The sequence below is a fragment of the Cuculus canorus genome, chromosome 4 (assembly GCF_017976375.1).
Source record: "Cuculus canorus isolate bCucCan1 chromosome 4, bCucCan1.pri, whole genome shotgun sequence".
In the NCBI taxonomy this organism is placed as follows: Eukaryota; Metazoa; Chordata; class Aves; order Cuculiformes; family Cuculidae; genus Cuculus; species Cuculus canorus.
The window spans coordinates 26,021,490-26,033,392 of NC_071404.1; the positions used below are offsets into that span (position 1 = coordinate 26,021,490).

Consider the following 11,903-nt stretch of genomic DNA (forward strand, 5'->3'; position numbering starts at 1 on the left):
CACATTTTCAAGCATCTCAACAACTTCTTGCAAGAGGAGGTTTTCTACAATCAAGCAGCAGCTCAAAACACCTTTGATGAATTCATCAGTTCCAGGAATCCAGAATTCTGTGCTACCAGAATAGATAGCAATCTATTGTTTCGTGTTAGCAATAATGCATCAATTCTAATGGTTCTTATTTAAATTAATAAATTTTATTCTAAGCTGAGATATACTGCTTTAAAGTTGATGGCTAAAACCAGCAATTATTTTCGCACCAACGTAATAGATGAGACATCTGAGCAAAAGCTTTATTCACAGAAAGTGTTGAATATCTGTTATCACATTTGGACAGTCCAGAAAGTTCACAAGTATGTCCCGTCGCTTTTTCAGATGGGTTGATTTTATTGCAGTAATAGGAATATATTGGGTTAAATGTGCTAGATACATCTATCTACCTGCACTGAAGGAAGACAGTCCAGAAACTTTCTCTTTGCAAGGAGGTAGATGGGAACTGGATATGATGCAGCACTCACTTTTTATATGACTTTCCAGAGGCAGGAATCTTTATGCAACTGTAACAGATTTTTAGCAGTTTTGTCTTGTTTTACTTACTGTTTATTTAAAATTAATGTATTGATAGATTTAGCAGATACTCCCTTAGAAATGACTCCTGGTATGGTCCCTTTGTGCTCTTTGTGACAGAGACTGAAACAACACTTGCACATCTGCTTGCAGTTTCTTCTGACAGCCTAGACACAGGAGCCATGCCACTGCTGACTGTGAGCTAGAGACCTGAGCACTGCCATCGCTCTGAGGCAGGACGGAGTTATAACCACCATTTGCCAGTCAGCAATCCTCTCAGAGGAACCACATGCAGTCTCTCCTACATATGTATCAGGGACCATTAGCATCATCCTTGTTCATTCAGGTTGCTTTGCTGTACTTGCATCTTACAGTGCATTAAGACCTGATCACAAAAGGAAAAGTAGTATACAAAATAAATATTTTGGGGCATTTTGTAGCTTGCTTATAGGTATCAATGATCGTTTCCAGCTAAAATGTAAGAGGAAAACCAGAAATAAATGATAGTCATTTACCATAAGTCTTCTCCCCCTCCTCCCTGAAAATTTTTGAACAGCTTGTACTGCTCTTCCCTTTACTGTGACAAACCAAATTACAGGATCATGGGATACCTCAGGCTGGAAGGGCTATCAGGATGTCTCTAGACTAACCTCCTGCTTAAAGCACAATCAGCTACAAGATCAGCCCAGGTTGCTCAAGGTTTTACCCTGTCTGGAAACATCACAGCTTTGCATATAAAATACAAACTCCTGCTTGCTAGCCTGTCTTTTCTCTAAGATTTGTTACAGGTAGAACCAATGTGACACTGTATCTCGACCCTTTTATCGCCATATTTCAAAGATCCAACCATAAGCTTCTTTCCCTACGAGTTCGTTGTAAACTGAGCAAGGTTGATAAATGAGTCTCAATTAAAAAACATGGGTGAAACCAGCTGGTGTGAATGATTCCTCACAGTGCAGTAGATCTAAAGATAATTTAAATGTTTGAAATTAGGCACGTACTTAGAAATTTTGCTGCACTGGGGTCCGAATTATTCTCAAAATGTGTGGAAAACCAAAGGAAGAAAGTCATCGAAACAGACATTCAGCTGACTATGTTGTTCAGTATTGTCATTGTTTGAAAGACAACTGCGAAGCATCTCTCGGTTATCCACAAGGCTCCCATCTGGCTGTTTACCAGTGAAATCTGTGAGGCTGTTTGGATGCCACGCGATTTCTAATACTTCAGGTAGCCTGGTTTCATTTCCTTGCTTAGAGATGTTCTATTTCAAAGACGTTACTTGGAGAAACCGTTGGCTCATGAATAAAAGATAAAAAGCCCAATATTTTATAACCAACTTCATTGAACCTGCTAGGGGATTGCTTCAAGCTGCAGAAATGCCATCAGCAGACAGGTGACTGCGTATCAGGAAAAAAACGTTCACAGAAATGGTCATCAGGAAGGAACAGGCTGTCCAGGGAGGTGGTTGAGTCCCCATCCCTGGAGGTGTTTAAAAGATGGGTGGGTAAGATGCTCAGGGGCATGGTTAAGTGACAGATAGGAATGGTTGGATTCGATGATCCAAGAGGTCTTTTCCAACGTGGTGATTCTATGACTTTAATGACAGTTTTACCATTCCTAAAGGCTATAAGCGATGCTTGTGTTGGATACGGAGCCCATCACCCCCCGCACGCGGCCCCACAGCAGGGGCCAGCGCTGGGGAAGGGCGCTGGAATGCCGGGGTCTGCAGCGCCCCCGCCCCTCCCCGCGCCCCCCGCGCCTTGGTCGCGCCCTGCTCCTCCCTTCCCCCCCACGCGGCGCGGAGTGGGCCAGCCCGCCCCTATATAAGAGCCGGGTGGGCGGCTCCGCGCTGCAGCGTCGACGGCAGCGGGTGGTCGTGGGGTACGTCGCATTGCCTGGGGCGCAGCCTGCCTTCCTCCCGCAGCCATGGCCTGGCAGCCGATGGAGATCAACCCCGAGGTGCGTGAGGGGCTGGGGGCGGTTTGGCGGGAGGGCAGGGGCCGCCGCGTCTCGCCGGCACTCACCTTTCTCCCCTTTCTCCCCTCACGTTGTCTTCCAGATGCTGAACAAAGTGAGTCTCCGCCGCAGAGCGCCGGGGGCGCCGCCCTTTCTCTCTCCATCCCCGCCGGGCTGGATCCGCACCTGTGCCCGCCCCGGGCGGTGCCGGCAGGGGGCGCCGCGGGGCCGCGCGTTGTGCTGTGTCACCGGGGCGGGGAGCGGCCGTGGGAAGGGGCTGGGGGGGTTCCAATGTGACCGCTGTGACTCGTGCAGGTGCTGACCCGCCTGGGGGTGGCTCCCGGCTGGCGCTTCGTGGATGTGCTGGGCTTCGAGGAAGAGGCGCTGGGCGCCGTCCCCGCCCCAGCCTGCGCGCTGCTCCTGCTGTTCCCCCTCACCGAGCAGGTAGGCGGGGGGCAGCCCCCGGGTCCCTCCTGGAGCGCTGTCTGGGCTGAGGGCAGCACCTGCGTGGCTCCAGGCGGCCGGCCTGTGCTTCCCCCAGCGCTGCGTGACTGCAGGTGCCGTGCAGGGCTTCTGCTTTCACCCCGGGCTGCATCTGGCCCCAGTACTCCTGGAGAATAAAGCAGGCAGATGTCAGCAGCAGCGTCTGTACCCGCTGGTAGCGCTGGGTGCTGCCGAGAGTGTGTCTGTGTCATCTCTCCTGATGTCAGATGGTTGGGGGGGACTGGGTTGCATTGGTGGAGTGGTGGGGGGCGTGTGCTGGGTGCTTGGCCCCAGCCTCCAAATAGCCTGAACTGCAATGAACTGGGGAACGTAACAAGCCCTCTTATTTCAGTATGCCTCTTATGTTTTGCTTTGTGTATCAGACTGAGGGATAAACACGAGCAGTCTTGAGGGTGAGCAATTCAGTTACCATGCTGAATCATTCCATTCGGGGGGGAGGTGTGCAGAATTAATTATGTATCAATGCATTTAGTCCAATTGGTACTAAAGAAGTAGATGAGGAGATGGACTTAAAAATAAAGTATATTTAGTCAGTTATTTAAATTGGCGATTTTTGCTTTTCAATCATTATGGGTTTTACACTTACCTGTGTTATAATGGGGTGGGGTTTATGAAGGGAAATAATCTGAAGGTACAAAAGCAAGCTGTTGCAGAGACAAGCTGAGTACTCTCGTTAAATGGACCAAAATGATTGGGAGAGGATGTAAAAGAGCTTATGCATAGTATGATTTCCCACCTCAAGCCATTTCCAGTGTACAGAAGAAACAGAGAGGCTAACAACGCCTTTGGGTATGACTGAGTCATGCAGGTAGTCCATTAAGACTTGGCCTGCATCCAGTACAGACAAACTGCTTTACCAGACCTTACCACAGAGATGATTTTCTGGGTAAATCTTTGTCCAGTCCTGGTATTGATTGTCCTGCACAACTCATTTGTCTAGTAGTTTGCACAATAAAAAGGTACTGCTGTGGTGAGATGCTTAAAATGCTTACATGTTTACAGCATGAGAACTTCAGGAAGCAACAGACTGAGAAAATAAAGGAGCAAGAAATCAGTTCCAAGGTGTATTTCCTGAAGCAGACAGTCAGTAACTCCTGTGGAACAATTGGTCTGATACATGCAGTTGCTAATAATAAGGACAAACTGAAGCTTGGTGAGTATAAATGTTGTGAAGTGCTTCAGCTGTCCTTTTTTTGACAGGAGAATGGGGTGGGTATGGGCTGTAAGACACACCTGAGGCTTTCATGCAAGCCATGTCAAGTCTTGCTGTACTGCTTCAGTTCAGTTGGTCTTATAGCTCTTGCAGTGGGGCACATGGTCTCAGCTGCTGCCTGATTTGCTGGGAGCAATATACTTTGACTCCCATCTGGTAGCTGCAGAGTTGGTATCTTAGTGAGCAGTGCAGGAGGAAAAGGGTATGTGACTGTCCAAAGCCTGTGATTAGGAAGAATCGTGCTCAGAAGTGGCTATTGACATGGGTGTTGGTCTTGACTGAAGAGAAAGTTCTTCATACCACTTATATCTAATTTAAAAAGATGTGCTCAGGGTAGCCTGTAAAGTGGTCTAAAATGTTTTCTTTTCACTGGAAAAGTAGCATAAGATGACAAGAGTCTGTAAGTAGCTTTTCCTGTAGGGGTAATAGTTTTCATGTTTCTTTGCCTGTACAAAAGGATATAAAACTGACTTAAGAAAATGGTGGCTAGAAACTTCTAGGAGATGAGATTACAAGTTTTTGTCAAAAAAAGGTTGTAATTAAGACCAGGGAGTACATGATTCTAATACTAGAGATCTGAAAAGCATAACAGTTTCATTATTGCAAAAGAACGTGAACCCTTTGGATTTAGATTTTGGAAAAGCAGTGTAACCTTGGCATGAACAAGTGCTGTGTTCATTTGAAGGCAGTGTGACAACTTAATTTTATCTTCCTGTACTCTGTTAGTTGATAAACTTTAGTGTCCTTCCAGCTGGCACCTTTCTTGAATTCCTTCAAAACAGCACTGAACACCTCTGCCAAATCTGTTGGTGGGGACCAGAAAAGCTAAATCCCATTTGAAAGCAAATCTCAAGGTAGTTACCCAGAGTACTCTGAAGCACTTGAACTCTGGCTGCTTGTAAACTGTTGATAGCTTCTTGATAAATGGATTACTTGAAGTGGCAGTTACAATATACTTATACTGGAAATTATTCCAGGGTGCGTGCAGTCTACTCATAGTTAGTGCAACAAGCATTGCTTGCTGTGGGCTGCATCTGAACTGTAACTGATGTTCTGTCTCAATAAAATATTTTACCATCTCTGCAGATGAGGGGTCTGCCCTGAAGAAGTTTCTTGATGAAACAGCTGATCTGTCTCCTGAAGAGAGAGCTAAGCATTTTGCAAATAATAAGGTAAATGAACTGCACAAACTGCTGACAGCTATCAGTACTTAAGGATGTAGTAACCTATATCTGCTTTCTCTTAAGGCTATACAAGAAGTCCACAACTCTGTTGCGCAAGAAGGACAGTGTCGGGTAAGATATGAATATGTAGCATCTTGGGAGAAGGTGTTAATTAAGGTGGTACAGCAGTACAGGTTTTTGTCTAGCAGATAGCTGTTATATAACTCATGAGTTAAAAAAATGAGTGCCTCTTGGGTGAGTGTTGGTGTGGGTTTCTTCCTCTAATGTGGATTGGAAATTTGGGTTCAGACCCAGTCTGAAAATGTGACCGTACGCTGGGATTTCTCATGCTTGACCTTGAAGTCTTGCAGAGACCTCTTCAGATCTATTTTTTAGTCCTTTGCTGTTGCTTTGTTGTTGACATGTGTCCTGTAGTCACAAATAGGGTTTGCAGTATTAGAATTTTTTTAATCTAACAAGTGTATCTTATGGCCTTTCCTAAGGTTGAGGACAACAGTGTGAACTTCCATTTCATCCTGTTTGTCAACGTAGATGGGCATCTGTATGAATTGGGTAAGGTCTTGAGAAATCTGGAATTGGACTGGGCCCTACTATACAGCAGTACTTGGGTGGTCAGGGTGGACACTTGGTGCTAGTTAAGCTGCTCACTGAGGCCCTCGAAGCAAATACAATAATCTTGTATCTCCACTTGAAGATTTTATCTGAACATGGGTCGCTCTCAAGGCTGAGGGCCCCTTCTGAAGCATGTTGTGTCCTCTAAAGCTGGGAATACCTAGCTCAAGCTATACACTGATAATGTAGTCTGACCTCCCAAGTATCTTAATGTGTGTAGTTGTCTTGGGCCCATTATGCTTAGTTCTGCTAATTAAGAAGTAATATTAAGTATGCTGAGTGATAGGGCTTTCTTTCACAGATGGGCGCATGCCATTTCCTGTAAACCATGGCACGAGCTCAGATGACTTGCTGCTGAAGGTAAGACTTTTGACTTGCTGCTTCTCTCCCAGAGTAAGAGGCGTGCATTCAGTATATGGTGGTTGTAATTACTTGCTGTATGAATTGGTGCTGCTTATATTATGGTAACAAGGTAGTGTTGTGCCACAGAGCAAGATATTTATTAGCTGGTGCTACAAGACCTTGTGACTTAGTTGATGGGACCCAGAGAGGAGCTGCAAAGATTTGGTCTCTACAGCAAGTGTGTTCTGGTAGTCTAAAAAGCTTTTTTCTTCTCCCAAGGATTCTGCTAAGATCTGCAGGCAATTTACAGAGCGTGAAAAAGGAGAAGTTCGTTTTTCTGCTGTGGCTCTCTGCAAGTCTGCCTGAGACCGAAGGGATGCAAGGAAAGCAGTCTAATAGCACACCAGTAAATGCAGTCTAAACTCCAGTGCTTCAGTACTTGTTAAACACAGCTGTTCTGGTAACTTAAATTGTTTCCACTTCTTGCTATACACAAGAGCCACATCAGCTGAGCTTATGCTAAAGGATGAGCTCAAGTTTTAATGTGAACAGTTTGGACACATCAGATGTCTTTAAACTCTTTTTCACGTGTTAAGTAGAAAAGGCTGAACAGGGCTTGTTTAATCTTTGTCATGTTAATTGAGCTGTTGGTTGATATTTCCTTGTCATTTAATGAGAATAAAATGTTCTGCTGGAAGACTTCTATGGACTGAAGTGATCACTGTAACTTTCTGCAAAAGGAGTTAAGTGTGCCATCCTCTAAAGTTTGTTTTCAACGGATCCTCAAAGCTTCACTCTGAGCAAAAAGTTAATGTCCTCCTGGTTTGGAGGAGGAATGAGTTTTCTGTGTCTTGAAGGCCTCAAAGGCTGGAGAGATGCACCACTGTCTCTGCATAGCATGTTGCAGTGCTGTACTACCCTTCTGGTAAAGCTTTACCTAATGTCCAGTCTGAAACTTCCAGTTGCAATTTGCCAGCCCGAATACATTTATTTTTGTTAGAGGGGTAGGGAAGATAAGCACTCAAGTGTCAAAGTTACCTGCTCTCAAAGAGAGCCTGTTTGCTATTATTGCTACAAGCAAGAGCAAACCTCCTCAATTTGTTGGTGTTTTTCCTTATAGGAGACAGAACAGGTTTGGTTTTTTTTTCCCCCCTGCTTGTGGTTAAAAGAAATATGCTAGCTAATGTTGAACACAATCCTCAGCTAACTAGTGTGTGCTTATCAACTTGAGATTGTGTTAGGAAGGCCTTGAAAGAGGCTGTGGTAACTGTCTATTCCAAAATTACCTAAAAAAAGAAGAAAGCCACAGTACATGAGATTTTTAACAGCCAGGTGAATATTCAGGCTCAAGGAAAAGAAAGATTATTAAATATATACTAATTTCTTGGCCCCAACTTGGTGACGTGACCCTTCTGTGGAAACTGATGTTACCCAAGTCTAGGTGCTGTTGATCTGCACCTCCTTGCTTAGGTAGGTACAAGAACAGTTAAAGAGCTTTTGAGTTGGGTCTTTACAATAAAGCATTATGCGCTAGGCTGTTAGCTGCCACCTAACTTAGGTTCGTAGGTAGTCACTGGTGCCCTGTGTATGCTGCAGACTTCTGGCTTCCAGGCTTGTTTTGAAGAGTAATTCAAAATACAGGCTTTGGATAAACCTGCACATGGTCCGAAGGTGTTTGGTACTGGGCCTTGTTACTGCTCATGTGATTATCTGATACTTCAAGCTCGCAGGGCGTTGCAACACACCTTCAAATTAAGGATTAGCTCAAGCTCAGTACTTCAGTTCCAAAATCTAGTGTCTTTTGATGGGAGCTATCTGCTGAGAAGAGATCTGTTAGATGTTGCTTGCTGTAGTCTATGACACCATCTTATTCTGCCTGTTAGTGGAAGTTGTCCCAGGGTGGAGAGAGGCCTCCTGGGTCATCTCTGCTGCAGCTCCTGCTCCAACACAGCTTCAGAGCTGTGCCTGTGCCTCAGGCTGCTTAGCAACGAGGGCTACAGGAGAGGAAGTGCATCTTGCATGAGTGCAGGAGGATAGAAAGCAATAAAAATCAGATACGTTAGGAGGAAGGGGAGGAGAGAAAGCAGAGCCCAGCTGACTGTATGCCATACCCGGGGCAGAAGGGCAGGAGCTTGTGAACCCTGTTTTGTGTTTTATGCCTGCACTGAGAGAAGTGTATAACTTGCTGTTCCCACTGCCGCTCTTTCAGATATGTGAGGAGTCAGTTGAGCAAATTATTTAATTTGTATTAATGGCTTTCTGCCATTGTGTGGCCTTCCAGAGGTGGACTTTGTACAGTTAGCATATAGAACTGTCCTTGGAAATAATTGAGAAATCTTTAAGAATCTCAGGCTTATCTGTTTAGACCTGCACATGGCTAATTTAGAACTGTATCCAGGGTTGACGGTGTACAATCTATCATGTTCTTAATAGTTTTCTTCTCTGCAATGTTAAAAGCTGTAGTTAGCCTGTTCTGTAGGTGGCAGCATTGGGAAACTTTTAGCAACCAGGCTAATTTAGAAGCACCAATGCAAAACAAATCCAGGCACAATTTGATATGCCCATGTATGTACTGTTAGGTGTAAAGGTAGTCCTGCTGCTTTCAGAATGACTGCTCACGTGCTTAAGCACTCTTCTGATTGCTGAGCCAAATATCCAGTCCTTAATTTAATCACAGGTTAACTTAGGCGTGATGTAATGTATAAAGCCTCTTGCACGTTTCAATAGCCTTTGGCTTAGGTTTGAAGCCTGTTTGCTGCTGATACAGCACCACACCACCTCTTTGTCCATTGTATACTGCTCTACAATGTATGCAGCGCTATTTCTATGCTAAATAGGATTTTTTGGGGTGAAAGGGGGAAAGTAAGGAAAGAAAGAGCGGGAATAATAGTAGCAGCATCCTGAGTTTGATGCACAGATTTATCAATCTATAAATATATAAAGTGGACAAGTAAGTACTTGAAAAAGAGAACTAGACATACTATAATAGTATTCTCTGCCTTTGATGCAAAGGTACTGGGGAATTTAGGGGCCAGTCTCACTAAAGTGCGTGCTGGGTGTAGGGAGAAGACAAGCTGGCAATAAAACTTAAAGTCACAGGATCTGTTTAATGGTGCTGCTGAGCACTGAGAAGAGGCTGATGACAGGATTGCTGCTCAGTGAGACTGCAGACCAAGTGGGAGCAAACAAGAACTGGGAAAAGACGCAGCCAGAACTGAGTAACAGCATTATAATTCCTTTGTGACTAAAGGAATTGAAATAACACTTGTTTAGTAATTTCTGAATTCTTGCACATGGTGATATTGAATTAGCAGGTGTGGTTGACATTCCAAATGTTTCAGACCCGAGGGACCTCAATAGATAAGAGGATGAGGCTAGGAGAAACTTCATAGAGTTCAACATAGTGAGGTATAGAGCTTAGCACCTGGTTGGAGCCACTGCGTGTCTCTGCACAGGCTGTGAGGCGACAGGCTGAGTTGCAGCCCAGCCACACAGGCCCTGGGGGTTATTTGGCAGGCACCAAATTGAATATGAGCCCATGTGTGGTGTTCTCTTCTCGTCAGTAAGGCAAATAGCATGCTCTGTTGGGAGCTATATTGAGGGGAGTGAGGCCAGCAGGTGGAGGGAAATACCCACAGGTGAGGCTGCACCTGGAATAGTATGCACAGTTCTGGGTCTCCCCCTCCCTCAAAGTCCAAGAAGGACATAAAAGAATCTGGAGAAAGTGTAGCAGAAGTCTACTGAGGCAGCCAGGGGCACGGAGGACATGGCCTACGAGGAGATGTTGGTGGAGCCGGGTGTGTGTAGTCTGGCACGGATGAGACTAAGGGAGCATCTAATTGTAGCCTACAACTACTTCAAGGGCAGCTGGGAGATGACAAAGCCAATTTTTTCTCCTTGGTTGTAGGTATATCAAAGGGAAGTAACCACAAATTACAGTTTAGAGGGTTAGAGGGTTCAGTTTGGGACATTGGGAAACTAGAAGACTACTTCACTGGGAAGGTAGTACAGTATTGGAACAAGCCATTAGAGGAAGGGGGGCATCTCCGTCTTTGGAAGTTTGCAGAGGACCAGGATTTAACAACTAGCTTTTGCTAAACTGCCCCAGGTTACTTGTTACAGCATGAAAAATTGAAACATTGATCAGTGTTGCTCCAGCCTTGGTAATGGAGTGCTGTGCTGGCTTGATGAGGAGCTAATTGCGAGTCTCCTCTCTGTGCTATGCGTGAAGAAGCCATTCCCTGCAGGAAGAGCTGGAGGCTGATGCTGCTGACTGCTGCTTTTCTGCTCTGGCTGGGGTTGAAGGACAAGAATGGCTGCAGCAACAGCAGCTGACACATCTAGGCAGAAGTACAGGTTTTGTCACTGATGGGAGGGTTACCTTTTCACAAATAGTTGGGGAAAGTAGATGTGGAAGGCAGATCTGAGGGAGCACTTCCGTGAATCAGAAACAGAAGTATGAGGCGTCCTCCTTGAGGATGTGTGTAACATCCCTAATGGTGACAGGAAACCCTACTGGGAATGAGGTGCAGGACATTTTCCCTTGGTAGGGAAAATGGAAAAATGATAGAATTCCTGCTTGTTTTTCAAAGGTCATCTTCCCAGCAGCACCATAAACAACATGAGATGGTTTAATGAAGTTTCCTAACCCCTTAAAGAATTGTCGTGCATTAGAAACATAGTTCAAGATGAAGCCCAGTGCACAAGTAATGAGCTGCATAGAAGTGATTTGAAAATTTCTTATGTACTTTTTGCTTAGATGAGTTTCAGATGTGGTTAGCTGATATTGCTAGGCCTGCAGCAAGGCATAAAAGGCAAGGAGATCTGCGTGACGTTAGAGGAACAAGACTGGGCAAAGGTATGTCAGTGGGTTTAGCATTTCAAGCAGGGTTCCATAAAAAATGAGACAGTCAATTCCATTGCTTAAGAACACTCAATACCAGAGAGGTATCATTACTTGCAGCATTATAGCGAGACTGATTTGCATTTTCTTTTCAAGTCTTTATCCATGTGCATGTTAACATCTTACCAGAACAGCTTCCACTTTTAATATATGGAGAGTGGGAGAAATGCAGTTTTACTGTCCCCACTTTGCAAGTACGATACTGAGACATAGATCTAGTGATTTGCCCATGGTGATATTTGAAATGGAAGGCAGTCAGAACTAAAACTAACTTTATAACTACCCGTGGGGGTTTTTTTTACAGGCAGAGTTTTATATTTACACTAGTTTGGCTTTGGGCCTGAGTTAACATAGCCTACCCCTTTGCATGGTGTATTAGCTAAAGCTCAGTGTTAGGCTAACCACAACTTGATTGACTTGGAGAACAGTCAGGTGAACTCATGTCTGTCTGCAAATGAGAGTCTGTATTGACATATAGTCCCTTGAGTTCCCTTCTAACACCTCAAGATATTTCTCCAGTAGAATTCTGTCGCATCATGATTCAAGAAATGTTACTTTCTCCCTCCTTTCCCTCCTTTCCCTCCTCCCATTCCACAAAAATGTTTAGCAATACTAGGAAGTTGAG

At 44.8% G+C, this 11,903-nt stretch overlaps 1 protein-coding gene across 1 annotated transcript; it reads left to right on the forward strand.

The window, feature by feature from the left end:
- Window positions 1-2,383: 2,383 nt before the first annotated feature.
- UCHL1 (ubiquitin C-terminal hydrolase L1) lies at window positions 2,384-7,084 on the forward strand. Its single transcript, XM_054064399.1, has 9 exons — window positions 2,384-2,523; window positions 2,624-2,635; window positions 2,836-2,964; window positions 4,027-4,177; window positions 5,324-5,409; window positions 5,485-5,532; window positions 5,904-5,973; window positions 6,335-6,393; window positions 6,655-7,084. Exons 1-9 carry the CDS (start codon window positions 2,491-2,493, stop codon window positions 6,739-6,741), a joined length of 675 nt encoding a protein of 224 aa, XP_053920374.1. The 5' UTR covers window positions 2,384-2,490; the 3' UTR covers window positions 6,742-7,084.
- The last annotated feature ends 4,819 nt before the right edge of the window (window positions 7,085-11,903 follow it).

Bases quoted from the DNA above. Each gene is read 5' to 3' on its own strand.
- UCHL1 (XM_054064399.1), top strand. From the start codon at position 2,491: ATGGCCTGGCAGCCGATGGAGATCAACCCCGAG. The intron at 5,533-5,903 runs GTAAGATATGAA...GCCTTTCCTAAG, and splicing joins CGCAAGAAGGACAGTGTCGG to GTTGAGGACAACAGTGTGAA. The intron at 6,394-6,654 runs GTAAGACTTTTG...TCTTCTCCCAAG, and splicing joins CAGATGACTTGCTGCTGAAG to GATTCTGCTAAGATCTGCAG.